General features: G+C 44.7%; 2 protein-coding genes across 6 annotated transcripts in view; one reads left to right on the top strand and one right to left on the bottom strand.

The window, feature by feature from the left end:
- Positions 1-11: 11 nt before the first annotated feature.
- LOC116853964 (dopamine receptor 2-like) overlaps positions 12-17189 on the bottom strand; it is a 29856-nt gene continuing 12678 nt past the window's right edge. For 2 of the 5 annotated variants that reach the window (XM_032835365.1, XM_032835364.1), the window contains exons 3-4: positions 6730-6814; positions 12-1270 (exon numbers count right to left, since the gene is read on the bottom strand). In XM_032835365.1, the coding sequence (XP_032691256.1) occupies positions 1151-1270; positions 6730-6814 (205 nt within the window). In that variant the 3' untranslated portion in view covers positions 12-1150. Of the gene's footprint in view, positions 1271-5455; positions 5821-6729; positions 6815-17189 lie in introns of all 5 variants that reach the window. The other 3 variants (XR_004380056.1, XR_004380055.1, XM_032835366.1) reach the window with 3 other exon arrangements.
- On the top strand, positions 7837-13963 carry LOC116853963. The gene has a single exon (XM_032835363.1). The coding sequence runs from the start codon at positions 7880-7882 to the stop codon at positions 9767-9769; it is 1890 nt and encodes a 629-aa protein (XP_032691254.1). The 5' UTR covers positions 7837-7879; the 3' UTR covers positions 9770-13963.

The following is a 17189-nucleotide window of genomic DNA, read 5'->3' on the forward strand; positions in this document are numbered from 1 at the left end:
TATATATATATATATATATATATATATATATATATATGTACGACTTGTTCCCTCTCGCGAAACTACCCGCGCGCGCGTTTTGTCAAAGAAAAAGAGAGACTGTCTTGATTTGTATACTCGATTTGTACAGATCCGATAGTGCACGCAATTTCATTTTATACTTTTATTTTCCCCTTTCTCGCTAACGAGGAAGTCTCACAGGAAGTTTATCTAATCTGTCACGGATGGTGTCTAGGTTAGTCTCGCACAATTAACTGGAGTCTCGCACCGATAGCAGTAAATAATTAATCCCGGACAGACGATTCGCTGCTCTTCTCTTTGCGCCGTAATTCTATTCTATGATACAAACGGCTCCAAGACGATTGGATCGATTCAGAGATAGCGTTGACTCACACCGATGCAACCAGTCCTCGGGCGACGAAATGGCGTGTCATTCAAATTCCACATGTGAAAAAGGGCACCTCTTCCTGTACGATCTAACACGGAGGAAACACCTAGAAGTCCGGTCTATCACGGCGCGTCTCACGACTCGCAGCCGGTCGAGTCGTGGCCGGTTATTTTTTATCACGTTGATTTTTACAAACTCCCTTCATTTATTCATTCATTCATTTGTTCCTTCCTTCCTTCCTTCCTTCCTGCGGGAGGTCGCGCGATACGGATACGCGTGTTATATACACTCGGAGGGCACTCGCGTTCACCTCGTCGATTAATCGCGATTATGTTTGACGCGACACGAACGTCAAGCAACCTTAATCGCGGGGGAGCGTTCGGGGGCGGTGTACGTGCTAAGTACGTGCTTCGTTTTTCAGCGGTTTTTCAGCGCGTTCGGTTGCCAGGTTGCCTTCCCACGTCTTCCCACGTGGTCCACTTGGTGAGCGTCGCGACCCACGTTTTCGGTTTAGAGCGCTGATGGTTTTATTCATCCCGGACCCCACCCTTTGAATGCAAACTCCGTTCTAAGAGCTTCTCCCCGGCATTATTTCGCCGGGGGCGCGATGATCAATGTCGAGTCTTGCGGGATTTCGATTCCCTCTCGGTTGCCAGCGAGAGAAGGTTTCTCTCTCCTCTCTCCGGACGCGACTTACAATCACGCGTCACGGAATCGAATCGCCCGCTCTCGACGCGGCCCTGATCGGGCCGATGTGTGACGTCAGATACCGCCGCTGGGGGGTCCACTTCCGGTCGTGTACACGCCGCCGTCGCTGCTCTGACTGACGCTGCTGTAGCTCACGTTACTCGCCTGTCCGCCCGTTCCCATCCCGGAAATATACTGGAAACAGAATAATCGCGATCATCGTTTTCATCGTTGTATTGCAGCAGTATTCGCTGGAACGGGGAATCGCGAGAGGCGACGTCGAATAATGGGTTTTATACGCCCGTAATGTGCAAAATCGCTGCGGTTTTCCTCCCTTAATCAAATCTAAAAACACACACACCCACACGCACACGCACGCATACGCGCGCGTATATACGTGCCCTGCGGTCGAACGAGAGTCGATTTCCGGAGGCGAAGCGACAAATTTACACAGGCGGAATTTTACGTTCGATTATCCTGATTTGTCACCGCGCCCTTTCGCCATTACGCGCTCTACTCCCGTGCCAAGAGCACTCTGCGTCTTTCGTTATAGGAGAATTAACGAGTCTCGTGTCACGAATAATTCGCGAGTTTCTGGGCGCAGAAGGAATGAGAAGTAACCGATTATCATTAGCAACCATAGGGCGGTATTACGAAACTTTAATGGCTCAATCATCTAATTTATTTCCAGAGCAGTATTGGACTTGACGGTCCCACTAATAAGTGCGATTAAGGGTCCTTTTACACTCGTCTCTTCGGATGCTAAAATATTAGAGACTTGCAAAAAATTCGTCGGATTTTTAGCCGTATTTCTCTTATTGATAGTACTCTCTAAATTTGTGAATAGAATCTCAGGCAAAACGATAGTGAAGACACTGTCACACGAAATCGTAGGAATGAGTTCTCTCAAGCTTAAAGTGAATCCTGACTCTATATAAGTGAATATATTAATTAATTAGAATAGATACGTTATTGCGATAGTGGAGTACATCAGATCTACTCTACAATATCGAGCGATAATGTTCATTCCGAGTGGAGAATTCATTTTGTTGAGTGAGAAGTCACTCGAGTTCGAGTAACTCGGTGGTCACTCCACTTTCCGCGTGAAATTTCACTCCGAGAAATTTAGAGAGAGAGTAACAAGGAACATTTCACTAAGCTTCAGCAACTCTCGATAGACCAAAACTTAGTAGTTCTTCCAACCGTTCCATCGCCAATGAAATCGTCATCGACTATTGGACGAACTTTTGCAAGCCGATACATCCCGTGAGATTAAACGGAATACGGTCTGTGCCCGGAAAAATGGGAACGCTTTCATATAATATTATGGATATATATATATATATATTTTAATATCTGCGCGCATCTGTGCCCAGCACAGATACAGATATAGAACGGGTGTAGAGAAGGACCCTCTCGCGCACGGTTGTTTCCGTCTCTCCGCGCGAGTTTCCCATACGTAGTGTTTCGCCGCGTGGATTTTCGTAAAACGACTCGTGTCGTCTCGCGTTCACTCCCCGCGAAAATTAGCCGTGGTACTTTCAACCGACAACGAGCTCTCCTGTCGTCGTCCTAGGGACAATCGATCGATCGGTTTCGCTTCAAACGCAACCAGTCTCTCCGCGCTCGTTGCTTCCCTTTAAAGGTCGCTACGGATCAGCGACAAGCTTTACACTTCACGCTCATACCCCATGTACTCTCCTGGCTTTGCGCCGAATCGTGCGAATAGTGCGGTCGAAGAGACAACCCCACGTTGAATGGGGGAAAAAGAGAGAGAGAGAGAGAGAGGGGACAGGTTAAAAGAAGGATAGAGATAGCAAGCGAGCGAGCGAACGAGACAGAGAGAGAAAGAGAGAGAGAGGATTCAGGTGGTTAAACGGTTTTTCGATAGCTCTTGGCCGTAAAGCAAATAATTCAATATTCGCCGGAGCGACCAGCCGTGGAAAAAATGTCACCGCAAATGCGAACGAGTCGGGTTTCAATTTTATAGTTTACCGGTAAAGTGAACAAAGTGGACGTAGAGTGGGTAAAATGGACCGAGCGCGGACGTTAGGTTTGTGCTCGGGTCGTTCGCGTGCTCGCGTGTTCCGCCCGAGATTTCCCCCGTCGCCTTTTCGTTCGGGAAGGATAATGATCCGGGAATAAGCTCGAGAGATATCGCGTTACCGCGGATGTGATAATTAAGGACTTTCGCTCTCGCGAAGAACGGAGTTTTCAGACGAGCGCGCTAAAATGTAGTAACAGTTTAACGATAATAACGATAACGGCTCCGGCACGCGCGTATGACTTTCGCGTTCTCCAGGGACCGGGCACACGGACGAGTGATTTCGTACATTACAATCGCAATTCGCGCGATAATTCACAGAGAGAGGTGGCGCGCAGTCCAAGTTTTCCACGCTCGCTTTATCTTTCGCCGTCCTGTCTCCCGGGGATAGTGACCGCATCGGAGTTTTCTCGTTTGTTCTATCGACCATTGTATTCCCCAAGGTCAAACAGTGTTCCTTATTTTTGTCTTCTTGCGCTTTTATGGCTCGATGGCTTCTGCTCGCGAGTCTCGTTTTGGTAACGCGGCCACGAAACTAAAAGTATCTATGTAGGTTATTGGAGATTGTATGAGGTCGCGCGTTTATTTTAGATTTTTCATGCGCGGACACGTGAAATTTGCTTTGCATCTTACGATCAAACGTATCTATCTCGTTCATTTTCCCATCGATATTTCGAAACGTTACGTCCACATGTATGTACACTCTACGTGCACGGTCTACGGTGGAAAGGTCGTCAGCACTTTTCGTTTCAGATTTCGGAGCAAGTGAGTGAATCGTGCGCGCTCGTCCTCGTGGTTTTTACACACGCTAATCGACGAAATAACCTTAACCACGCAATGTAACTAGGTTATACGAACTTTATAACACAGTACATACGTTCACATCTCTGTGGCACATTAATGTGGGAGCTGTCACAGGACAGCTTACTATTTCAACACGTCGTCCTTGTTTCTTCAAATAATCAATAAGTGACTCAAATTATCAATAAGTAATAAATCAATAAAGCATATACCGCCGGAAAATTCCAATAATCTAATTGTACCACGCATTAAAGCCGCTCTATTCTGCCATTTAATAAACGTTCCAAGACACATCGAGGGAAAGTGTGTTTGCGATCTTTCTGCCGCCGATCGTACGATAATTGCACGCGTGTGCGATTCGCATTGCCCGTGTCGCGGGGATGAACGCACGTAAAAATGCTCCAATCGCGGAAGATCTTGAATTACGATTTCGCGCTTGAATCATTTTACGCTCGCTTCCTTCCGGCGTGTCGCGCTTGTCAAGAAAAACTTGACTGGAAATATATTTTGACGATATACGCGCTCGTTCGAGCGTAGAGAGATCGCGATGCGAACGTGGAAGTGCGCGGAGAGATCGGGGGATTTATTTTTACACTCGAGAGAGAAAGTTGTAGATAAGTGCCGACGAAAAGCCGTGTGCGTCACGTCGCGAAAGCACAAGTGTCGTTACTAATGCCTGCGCATACGTCGCGTATTTGATGTCGTCAACTTTTACGTTCCTTCGAGCGAGCACGCTCCCGTAGTTGACGATCACATGAGTAAACTTTTCCAGTGAGAGAGAGAGAGGGGGGGGGGGAAAGACAGCTAGAAAGAGAAAGAAAGAGGGGCAAGAGAGAGAAAGAGGAGGTAATTCGCTCGAATACACATGCATGAAATTTTCGAGTGAAACTAATTGAAGCGGAACTAATTGAAGGGTTTAAATAGGACTAGTCACAGAGGCGGTTATGGCCACAGACTTGCACTACTGAGGAGAACACCGGGAGATCACGAGAAAAGTGTGACAGACACCGCGCATTTCTCAGCGCGTTCTATTAACATCTCGACAGTGTCACATGAACCGCATCTTTCCGCCAATATGTGCCGCGGTCGGCGAAAAATAGCGATTGTTCCCGCTTCGCATTTATATTTTTACATATTTTCATGAACTTCTCTCGCGTGTCCGGGGACAACAATCGATATTAATAACGAGCGACGTTAAATAGCCGCCGCATATCCCACGCATAATTATCTCTCGATCGTGTTTCATAATCGATTTGTATATATACATATATATTTTTTTTTCTCCGTACACACTTTGCTACTCCAGAGTGAGACAAATCGAGAATGGAAATTGAAAGAGCGCGAGAAATCTTTCGAGAGGATCGCTCGCTCGTCGAACGGCACGATCGAGGCGATACAAATCTTCCGAAAGACGCGTGACGACAAGAAATATCCATTTATTGAGAGAGAAAGTGCATTCTTAGATAATGAACAGTGCCATGTGCCATGTGCAAGTGCGTATTTAAGATCATTATCACATTCACTATTGAACATACCGAGAGCTTTTACTCTACGGGAATGCGTTGATATTCGTTGATGTTCGTTGATCTTTGATACGTGAGGGCGTTTGGGAAGCGGACGCGGGATCGTGGTTACTCGGGGTTACCAGTTGTTAAACTATACTGGCTATTGAACTGTACGCTGCACTAAAGACGAAGAGGGGGGAAGGGCGGGGGAGAGCGAGACGTAAACGAAAATGGAGGATGAGGGCTTCGTGGGATTCCATGATCAACGATCGACGACCAGCTCGCGATGTGATGATATTCCGTTGTTAAATGTAGGTTTGCTCGCCGGAAGTTTCTCGACTTCCCCGAACATGATGGAGCGAATACGCGGAGTAGTACCGTCCGGATGCGAACTTCTGAAAAAAGCAATATACTGGATACGTTCCCGTTAACCCTGGCGGTTAGCGTTAATAACGCCGCGCCGTCAATGACATTATGACACGACGCGTCGCTCGTTCGCTCCGCATTCCTATCCGAGCTCGTTCGTCGAGTGTTCCAATAATATACCAATATTAATAAAAATAATATTTCTACCACTATCATTGTGTATGTATCGGCGTTTCTTACGTAAAAAACAATCTGACCGTGTTTCAAACTCATCTTCACTAAAAAATTATTAATCTGCTTGACAAGCGCGTGGAAATATATTCACTCCCATCTAGACTATTTTTCATGATATTAAATTTTATTTTAAATTCTAAATGGAGAGAGAGGAATTTTTTTGAAACATATATATATATAAACATATATATATATAAATCGGAATGAATTTTATTTAAATTTCAAGCATAAGATTACATTTGATTTAGAATAATTAATGTTGCGCGTTGATAGCCGAGCTTTACTCAGATCATCACACGCAGTCGTGATCTGCGCATTGCCATTGCCGGATAATATGCGAATTCTTTCTCCTTTCAAAATCCATTATCGCCTAACGGAGTTCAATTTTCGCAAAGTGCACACACGCGAGTGCACACACGCGTGCACCGAGAAGCGGCTGTTCCGATCTTTTCAGCGTAAAGCTGCTCGAGTCTTTATTCGCGAGTAAAATCTGCGGACTTCATCTCTTAATTCCACGGCTTAGGCGAGGGCCAAGAGGGAGGCCCGAATGAGGAGGCTAGATGAATTTTGGCAAGATTGTTCCAGCGCGAAATCGAGTTAGCTCTCTGAATCGAAAATTAGTTTCCGAACTGTGTAATCCTAATGTATCGGCCCGGGTTACGTGTTTTCGAAAAAACGGAGTAAACAGCGTGGCTTAGACTCACCTGGCTCGGTTTACACCTGAATGCCGGTTGATACCGCCGTCTCATTCGTCTGGGACAACAAACGCATAGAATTCTGACGAAAGCTCTGAAACGAAAAGGTAGAATGTATCTCGCAAGATTCCGCGCACGCGTCGTGAACGCAAACGCGTTGCGACGCGAGTCTTTACGATGGACAAGATATTTAACAAATTTGAACTGAACGAGACGCTCTCAATGGTGAAATGAAAAGGAGGCGCGTAAAGGGTGTGAAAGGTGACGCCGACAGTAAAGAGTCCGGATGATCGTGCAAAGGAAATAACTGAAGTGCGAATTCTCTACCGCTTCGTTCGCGCGAAGAAGCTCTCCGCCGTAGAGCCATTGTGCGCGGGATCGGCACTCGAATTCGGATTTCCCCGTTACGCAGCAAGCGCTGTGCAATCATGCGTTTATTCGACGTTACGGCGCAATGTCGTGATGCCAAGTGTGCTTTAACGTCGGGATCGCATGACTGCCATGTTTTTTCAGGCGTCGTGTGTGTACGAATATTTGCATGAAGGCCATGGAAATACAATATGGCGATAAAAATGCGATCGATATTCGCATCCGCTACTTTCGTGCCGCAGCGCACGAATCCGAAGGAATCCGAAATCCGGCTTAATTGGTTAACGCAATTGAGGAATGCAGGAACCTTTGAAATTCGACGTGTTTCGCAAATGAAGATGTCTTGCATTGTCGGCGACGGTTTCGAGTATTTTCGAGATTCACGCGCACTCTACGCGTCTGTGTATGACGTATTCGCGCACATTACATGACTTTGTGATACATGTACTCTTATATATATATATATATATATATATATATATATATATATATATATACACACACGTGCAAATATAGCGTGAGTCGCTAAGTGAATGATAAACGGATCTCTCTTTGTAAGCGCACGAACAACGTTACGTGATATTTACACTCAGCGACCTTATCCAATTAGATTGCTGCAACTGTACTTGCATTTGCGCGTCCCGATACTCGAGTACTCTCCCTCTCTCTCTCTCTCTCTTTCTCTCTTCCTCTATCTCTCGTTGGCGATACACAATTACGCGAATGCCGCATTACGAAGTAGTTCAGCCGCGGGTACACGGTGACAAGCGAGTGAGCTTACCCGAGCTACATGGACGACACGAAATCGGGCCGATTCGGCTGTTATCGAGACGCGGCAGCTCGTGGTTTCCTGTTCGTTATATTAATATCTGCCGTCGTGACGACGTTCCAGTCGCAACGTGTGTCCGGTCGCTCGATCATCTTCGAGGAGCTCACGCAGCGTTGGCAACAGCAGCGCAATGAGACCTCGGTACTCCTACCCTGCTTGAGGATGTACATGGACGAGTACTTCGAAGTACCGGGATGGGTGTCGATCGTGTTGCCGGACGAGTTGCAGGACACGCCCGATTTCACGGGACCGTTTATGAGCGAATTGCGTAAGAAAATAACGATCTACACGGTGAGCGTAGACATGATAAGCGTGATAAAGACGTACGAAGGCGCGGCGGACCCCATTTTCCTGTCGAAGAACGCGTCCGGCCTCGTGGGAAAAGACATCTGCCTGGCGAATCATTGCAAGCACGACTGCGACTTCATGATAGTGCTGACGACGCCGTTCGCCGACGAGGCGAGCTTCTTGGCGGAGGCCGACGAGCTAATACGACCCTTGTGCCTGCGATCGATCTTCGAGCTCGTGATATTGGCGTTGGTCGGGGATTCGGCTGTCATCGTCGGCAGCCCGTCGTCCCGGATCAACGGGTTATACACGATAGCCAACGCGACGGTTCTGGCTAGATGTGTGCAAGAGGATGCTGGTGCGATTCGATGGCAACGCTCCGTCGACGAGAGGTCGTCTCTCGACGAGAATGCCGTGAACGCGGCGATATTCGAGAATTTCCCGTTTACGATGCCAATAGACACAGGCCCGGACGGTTTGAGGTTCGACGGGATTGAAGGCACAATGGTCGAGCAGATCGCGCACAGCCTGAAGATTCAGTTGAACAGAGAAGTGATCGTCGACACGAACATGACTATCGAGAAGGAGATGCAATCGAGACTCTTCGATACGATGAGTAGCGACATAGTGTTTGGCGGCTTCCTGTGGAGCTACAATCCGAAAGTAGAGTACACCAACTCTTACGGTATGGTGCATATCACGTGGTTGGTGCCGATCCAGATGAACATCTCCCTGAATGGTCTGATAACGCCGTTCAGCGCGGTCGTCTGGTACGCGATTATTTGCACTCTGATCATCGGCGCGCTCGTGAAGCACTTCTTCATCCGCGACATCTCGTTCCTAGACATCGCCGGGCTGCTCTTCGGGATGGTGATCAATCGTCAGCCGGTCAAGACCTCCAGCAGGATCCAGTTCATCGCCTGGACGTTTTTCGGTTTCTTTCTCACGCAGCTTTATCTCGGCTCGATGGCCGATCAGCTGATGAACGCTTCGATTGACCAGATAGATTCCATGGACGACTTGATGAATTCGGGTCTGATGATGGGCAGCACCAAGCAATTAGCGAATCTGCTTAATACATCCGACAAAGGTAGCAACGACGACGACGCCGTCAGACATGCGATCAGTAAGCACATCGTGATCTTCGAAGAGCATACTTACAACAAATACATCGCGGATATCATAGAGGGCAAAAACGACACGTTGGCCATGCTCGTGATGTTGAATCTGTCGGACATACATCTGAGCGACATAGGGTCCGGCCATATCATGAAAGAGACCATAGGCACTTTCCCGTTGGCGCTCGCCACTTGGCGAGGCTTCCCTTACTTGAGGGATATCAATTTCAAGATTCAGGTGCTCTTGCAAACCGGTATCGTTGACCATTGGTCGGACATGATGGCGTTGATGACTAACTATGAACGGGGCGACGTGGATCAAGAGAACTATCTCGATATTATGGCACTCGCACCGGCCTTCTTGCTCTTAATCATAGGATTCGCCGGCGGATGTTTGTTACTCATCGTAGAGATTCTGTTTTATCCGTCGCCGTATTTGCTATGAGTCGAGTGTACGACTGCGCTCTCAAGTGTCTCGTTTCATTCGATCTCGACACTCGTTTCGTTCGATCTCGAAACGACGTCGTTGACACTTGCTCGTTCTCAGAAACACCTTCGTCATATCCCAAAGAGAGATCTTTTTCGGCGACGCGATAATTATCCGGGCTCATTAACCGTTCATAATAGCTCTGTCGAGGTCTCGTGGAATTTTTGAACGCGGCTCTCGGATAGTACAGCGCCGCGGCGAGTTAATTAGGAAAGTTCTAAGCTAATTTCATTAAACCTTCTTCTTCTCTTTCTTTCTCTCTCTCTCTCTCTCTCTCTCTCTCTTTCCCTTCTTTCTTCTTTCTATTTAGCGCGTCGAAGGACGTGAAACTTTGGAAATGTCGAAAATTCGTGCGGCTATAATAATGATCTTCCGATCAAATTTTCGTACGACGTGCGCAGCAGTGACGTGTTGTTTATTGTCTCTTTGTGATTACTTGCATTTTATGCGAGAAACGTTATACTACGTTAACTTATGGGTATAACTATTTAGTCAACGCAACACGGAGAAAACACTTGCCTAAATATAGTTGCCATAACAAAATATAAATGTTATTTTTCGACCATACAAGATGGTCGTAGTAATCATAATATCTTAAAAGTGGTTCTCTTTGCTGCCTATCCATACGTGTTTGAGCGGTACTCTCAGTGACGTATAATGTAATCAAACCCTATGAATCTTTCTGCACTATAGTATCTGCAGATCGCAACAGAGAAACAGCACAATATTCCTTCGGTTGAGGTGGCTGTATGTATGAGGATGTTCTAACTAAACTTTACATATCATACGAATATGGCTGTAAGAATCATATAGATGGCATACATACTATGTACAGCAATTTTTAACGTCATATCTGTTTAACTTGAAATCACATACATTTTCTCTTTAACCATAGAATACGTGGATGTAACGACCGTAGCAGTTTTCTCCGTGAAGTTTCCTTCTTTCCCGTCGGAGCAGTTAGCATCAGCTATAAGTATCACGATATCAGTAATCTTGAAGGCCATAAGCCTACTGTCTCTTTATAAAAATGTTAGTTGCTTGAGAGAGAGAAAGAGAGAAAGAGAGAGAGAGGGAGAGAGAGAAAGAGAGATAGAGAAAGAGAGAAAAATATTTTTTCTCAACATTTTAAGCTCTTGCTATAATACCGATAGTCCTTTAATACCGATGAGCAATATTCAGTAGATTTTGGATATGGATCTGTGTGTTTCCGCGCATGGCCATTCGTGTTTCGCAAAAAATTCGAAAACATCGTTGGAATTCTATTCCGTTATTCAGTCTCGGATTTCGATTTGATTAAATTCGCTAGGATATCTCGATGCGATGTCTGCCCGACCTTGTATGTGATCGACCGTTATTGGATATTTTAGCAGTATTTGCTTTTGTAGAATACACGCGATCGGTGAAAATAATAGATATACCTGCTATAACTTCTAACAACATTGCATTCTAAACTTTTTGCGTTCACGTGCTATTCTCCGTTGCATCTCCGAGGAGCATCAAAATTGTCGCTTTCGTATATACGATTATATTTATAGATTAACTGCAATTGTACGGGCACGCATAAAAAATCGTAGTAGGGCGGAGAGAAAGAGACGCGATTCCCCGTGCAAACATTAATCGGAAATGCGGGATAAGATTTTCCGCGGGTCTTCGTTTTCGGGAAGATTGACTTTAGAGATCCACCGCGGATAGATGCGCGCTAGACTAATAAATAAGGTGCGGTTTATCGGCCGCTACACATAATACACACACACACACACACACACACACACACACACACACACACACACCGTTATTTCTGCTTGCGTGCAAAACCGCGATTCGGCCTAAAGTGATACACAACAAGTCCCAATGACACATTTGTTTTCGTTACAAATTGCTGAAAATGTCGTCACTGTCTTTACATGCAAATCTGTGCACGTCAGATGAGAAAAGAGTCATGAACTGCTGTCATAATCGATGACGTGAACTCTCGCTCTCCTACAAATAGCCGTATATATAATATTGTCTCCTAAATCACGGTGGTGTACGCAAACACGAAGAGATATAGTGACGCTTGGCGAGATCCGTTAAGCCGAGTCTTATTATTAGTCAAGCGCGCGCGCGCGCGCGCGGATCCGACGGATCTCCAAAGTCAATTTTCTCGGGAACGAAGGCTCGTAGAAAGAAGAGAAAAAGGGAAGGAAATTTATCTCGCATTTTTGCATTTATTTTCGCCACGTGAAATCGGCTCCTTTCCCGTGCTACATTCTCAGATTCCCGATATATCTCGCATATAGTGTCGCATGCTGAAAATTGTTCGGTGCTCGAGACTATATTTCCGCTTACGTTGATTTACATGAGATGGATTTCAGTCGTGATTCTACTGCCTTGCTACTTCTCTGTTAGCTGGCGTTGCCTCATGCGCATGTTAACCTAATTTATGATTGATTCGAGCAGTCGCTTTGGGAATTGCAAGCAAGCGTGATGTGTCTGTGAAATAAACGTACCGTTATTCGCGCTAAATTGAACGTGACAAAAAATTAATAAGATCGCGCAGTCTCGAGAGTATATCTTCATATGCTTCAACTCGTTGCATGCTTAAGAATATATTGCCCATTTCTCAAACATAGTGAAAATCTTTTGGGAAAAATTAATCTTTATTGCACCTAAAAGTGTTCGCGAACAATTTGACATTGATTCAGAGCTTGGACCGAAAGCTATTCCACTTTCAAATGTAAGCCCAGTAAACATGATGACGTCAAACGAAGGTTTAACGACGCATTAGTGACGTTACTAACCTCAATAATACGTCATTAATGCGCCATTTGACGTCATCCTGCATCATTTGACTTGGGAGTATTTTAAACCGCGTTTTATGAAGATATTGCTGCTTTCAACAAAAGAGAAAGTAACAACAAAAATCTCAACTTTTGTATATATGTATTTTAAATATTCAAAATAATATATTTAAAATTTCATTATTCATTTAGAGATAAAAGTTTAAGAGTTAGAAATAATATAAAATAAAGCAAATAAACTATACAAATGGATAATATTAAAAAAATTAAAATGTTTTTATTTAATCGTATATATATCGCATATATAATATACGCACTATACGTTTTTATATGAAAAATAGAAATATTAACGTATTTATAATTTTCAGTGCATTTTTGCAAGTACATACTATACGGGCAATACATCCTTAAATAATATCTCCGTGTTTGGTAGTTCATTGTAATATTGTGGATATGTGAATATTGAATATTAATATAGTGTATTATGCGAATGTAAATATTGAATATAATGTGAAAACATAAGAGGTCGAATATAAATTATGAATAAATATATAATAATGAATATACGTATATAATTTCGACAATTCTCGATCGATAAAATAAAAGGGATGAAGGAGTATGCGATGTAAGTCATATTTTGTCTTTACTTTATTCCTCATCCCCTTGCTTCTCCTTTATATTAGTGTATTAAAGTTTGGCGAGTGACTTTTTTGATTAATTAACGAGAAAGCAGGGAGACGAGATAATCGTATCATTTTTATGTCACGGAGTAATTACGCGATCGATCACGCGATATGTCATTGGGATTATACAGACGCGACATTGTTCCCACGAACTCTTGTGTGCGCGCGCGGAAAAGTCAAAGAGCAAGACCGAGTCGTTAATCAGAGTGAATCCAAGCGTGATTTCCGCCCCGTTCGGTCGATATCGGCAACAAAACGAGCCAAACTGCGGACGAAAAGTCACCCGACCGGCCGATTGGCGCGACGCTCGTGTAATCAGCTATTGGTGTTGAGTTTACGTTCTAATGACAGCGAAACGTGCGTCGAATGCATTTCTGTCGGGATGCAATTGGACCGGGGGCGAGCGACACACCAAACCGGAAATCGATGAACTACGTCGCGGCATCATAATGAATGAACAACAACGCGGCCACTCACACGAGTCCCCCTATTGTAAAAACTACCCTTCTTTGTCATCCGTCTATTTCGCGCAATAATGTATAAGATATGTATGTATAAGATATGTATAATGTATAAGATAAGAAGCTTGGACACTAATAATATTGATACCAAACTTTGCATTCCTATTATTTCGGTTTTTAAATACAAATATTTAAACATTCAATATAAAGAATATATATATTGAATACATACATATATTCTATATTGAAAGTATAAATATTCATATTTAAAAACCAATAAAACAATAAGAATGTCCAAAGTTAGATACCAGTGATGTTATAGTCTCCATGGATTGGTACTTTTGCTTTAATATACATAGAACTATCTACTATTATAATGTCAAAGTCAATGTTATCATTACTATAATATCTTAGTAAATTAAATTTGTTCTGCATAAGAGCACAATGTTGCGGTAACTTCCTCTATCGCGGAGAGTAGCATGTTAGTACTATTAAAACGTTAGCTTAAGATGGTAAGATAGTTATATTTCGATATATATTGCAATTATATCAGAAAGAGGCAACCTTGAATTAACCAAGAAAACTTTGTATCAATGTTCGAGCTGAAAGTTGATTAAAATTTTCGGAAAGTAACATTTTAAGATCACGATAACATCGCTAACTTTTTTATAGAAGCTAATTAAGAGCTACTTGAGTTTATAACGATCGTTACGAGATGTTAAGTGCAATATGTCGTCGTAGGTGCCACGGAGGCTTTGCGAAAGCATTTGCGCGTTCTTATCGACGGCAGCGTGTGCATTCGAGTGACTCTCCAAACATTCAATTTATAGACACTGCAAGTGAAACGCAGCGAGTGGGAGGGAGGAAGAAAGAGTTGTTCAAGGAACGGTCGCGGAGAACCACAGCGCAATGTTGTCCGTGATAGTTTGGCGATCGATCGAATTTATTTTATCGCGAACGGAAGGCAGACGGAACTCCGACGTCGAGCAGCAGAGAGGGAAAGAGAAAGAGAGAGAGAGAGAGAGAGAAAAAGAGAGAGAAACGAGAGAAGCGAGAAGGATCACGCGAATATACATCGAGATACGAACACGCGGGGGATGCGGGTTTCGCGCCGGTTGCGTGTACCTATCCATCGAGGGAAGGTAGGAAAGTCGATCGAGCAAGTCGACTACGGTCTATACTGTACGTTAGGAAAACGCGTAATCCGAGCCTAGCCCAAGTTCACGGAGGGGCAAACAGAGATAACGGGGCTAAGAAGGAGAAGCGAGGAGCCATAGGGCCATAGGGCGACGAGCGAAGAGCCATAGGGGTGATGTAGCTCGGCAGATTTACGGCTACGGCTTACCAAGCGTGATCCGCGCGCGATCTTACCTTCCTCCACCCTTCTGCTGTGTGCCCTTCGCCGTCCTACCCTCTCGCCTTCTTCCTATCACTTTTAGCCGAGTCCTCCCGGTCTCCTCGTTTTTAGTAACGCGAGTAACGGCGAAATATACAGACGTTTTGGCGCCGAATGCGAGGCCAGCCCAGGCCAGCCCAGGCTGGGCGAGGCCAGGCGACGCGACGCGACGCGACGCGACGTCTCGACGACGTCGAATCCCAGGATCTTGGCGACTATGCACTGCGCCATTTGTATATGGGCCTCGCTTTCATTTTCATGCTTTTTTTCTCCCTTTCTCTCTCTCTCTCTCTCTGTTTCTCTCTCATTCTTTTCTCTCTTTATTCGCGAAACGATACGAACGTTCCGCATCGTCGATCACGAACGGAGAGACTCGGCGAAAAAGTCAATTACTTAGTGGGACCTTGGCACACTTTTAATCGCATTACACGTCCAATTGTAACGACGAACGTAGTACGAGAATAGTAGGTTTACAGAGCGCGGATGTAACGCGCGGATTATTTAATTTTCTTTCTCTTCTTGCTTGCCACGAGTTTCGGCGAGTTAGGCCGCGCCATTTCGCCCCCGGGTGCGCCTGCCGTGCGATATCGGAGTTTCTGCCGGCAACGAGAAACCTGCTATAGGATCCTTATCGTATTATTGGTCGTTACGTAGTTACCATAGTGTGTCTAACAATAGCGCGAGACTCAATGAAGTAAGACACAAGCGGGAATTCTTATCGGACGATGAATCCGGCGCGTCATTAAAATTTCAGGAAGATACGCGAGGCTTCGAGAAAAAAAGAGGAAACAACTGCTAATGCAAATTTCCGACTTTTTCGAAGTTTTTAATGAAATCCGCCGTACGCTACTTATTTGTTCGTTTCCTTGCTTTTTCTTTATTTATTTATTCCAAGTGAGTTTCCGCTCTTGTATATTCGTAACTGACAAAAACAAAGAGAGAGAGAGAGAGAGAGAGAGAGAGAGAGAGAGAGAGAGAGAAAAGGGGGCGGGGGGAGAGAGAGCGTAATTACAGCGTAATACATATTTATTAAATTTGTTTTGCCTCGGGAGAATGCAAATCGCGCGCGCGTGCCTGCTTTTCTCTCTCTGTGCCCGAATAGTCGAAATATACAATTACTGGACAGTATAAGCGAACAGCGAGATGAGATTGTTTCTTAAGATTCGCTGTCTGAGGATCGTGGGCGCGCTGTTATCTTATTTTTTTACTGTCGCTACCGCCACGCTCGATTTATATTAGTCATATCAGATGCCGGGGATAAAGGGAAGGGGCGAAATAGACATTGTTGGAGAAACGGAACATCGACGTCGCCGATCGTTCGCGAAACAGCGACGGAAATTCGGCCGGCCTTGAATTGGCAGTCTCTTTATGAGATCGGTGACCCAGTTTTGTTCAGTCCACCAGCTAATAGAATGTTATCGGTTGCCTTCTTTCCTTCCTTCCTTCCTTTCTTCTTTCTTTAGTTCCTACGTACCTCCGAACACCGGATAAGCTTTGATTTGTATTTCCTTTTTCCTCTCAGCTCGCGCGGATAATTCCACGCGCGAGATCCGCGTTGTTATATCGTTTTCCCCGAGCCGTCTCTTCTCGCACGAGTCGGCGTTTTTACGAGACCTTTCCTCTCTCATTCCGTCATTATAATAAAATATACCTCTATTTTCTCTCTCTTTCTCGCTCTGCGTAAATTGTGTGGGTGTTTTGTCTGATAGCACATTGCGGCATGTGTATCGTAAGGATTTGTACATGTATTAAGCGCGCTCTCATAATTACATCTCACTAGAGCGCGTTAATGAGAACAAATAACCGTGCTAAGTTAGTTTCGAAACGTTGTTACATCGCAGCAGCTAAATACAATTTTACGCGAAAGTTGTCCACATGTGAGAACATCTTCGTTCACGTTTGTCGTTATCGTACTTTATCGTGGATTATTTGCCGGAATGCATGGATTGAATTTTTTCAGCTTACAAAAGTACAGAGAGACGAAGTAACATTGACATAGAGAGAAAAATAGGGATAAAGAAAGAGAGAGAGAGAGAGAGGGCGAAAACGAATGAA

Source organism: Odontomachus brunneus, unplaced genomic scaffold, assembly GCF_010583005.1.
Source record: "Odontomachus brunneus isolate Ranch 3 - 2012 unplaced genomic scaffold, Obru_v1 Obru_scaffold_007, whole genome shotgun sequence".
Classification (NCBI taxonomy): domain Eukaryota; kingdom Metazoa; phylum Arthropoda; class Insecta; order Hymenoptera; family Formicidae; genus Odontomachus; species Odontomachus brunneus.

Coding starts and splice junctions, on each gene's coding strand:
- LOC116853963 (XM_032835363.1), top strand. CDS start 7,880: ATGGACGACACGAAATCGGGCCGATTCGGCTGTTATCGAGACGCGGCA.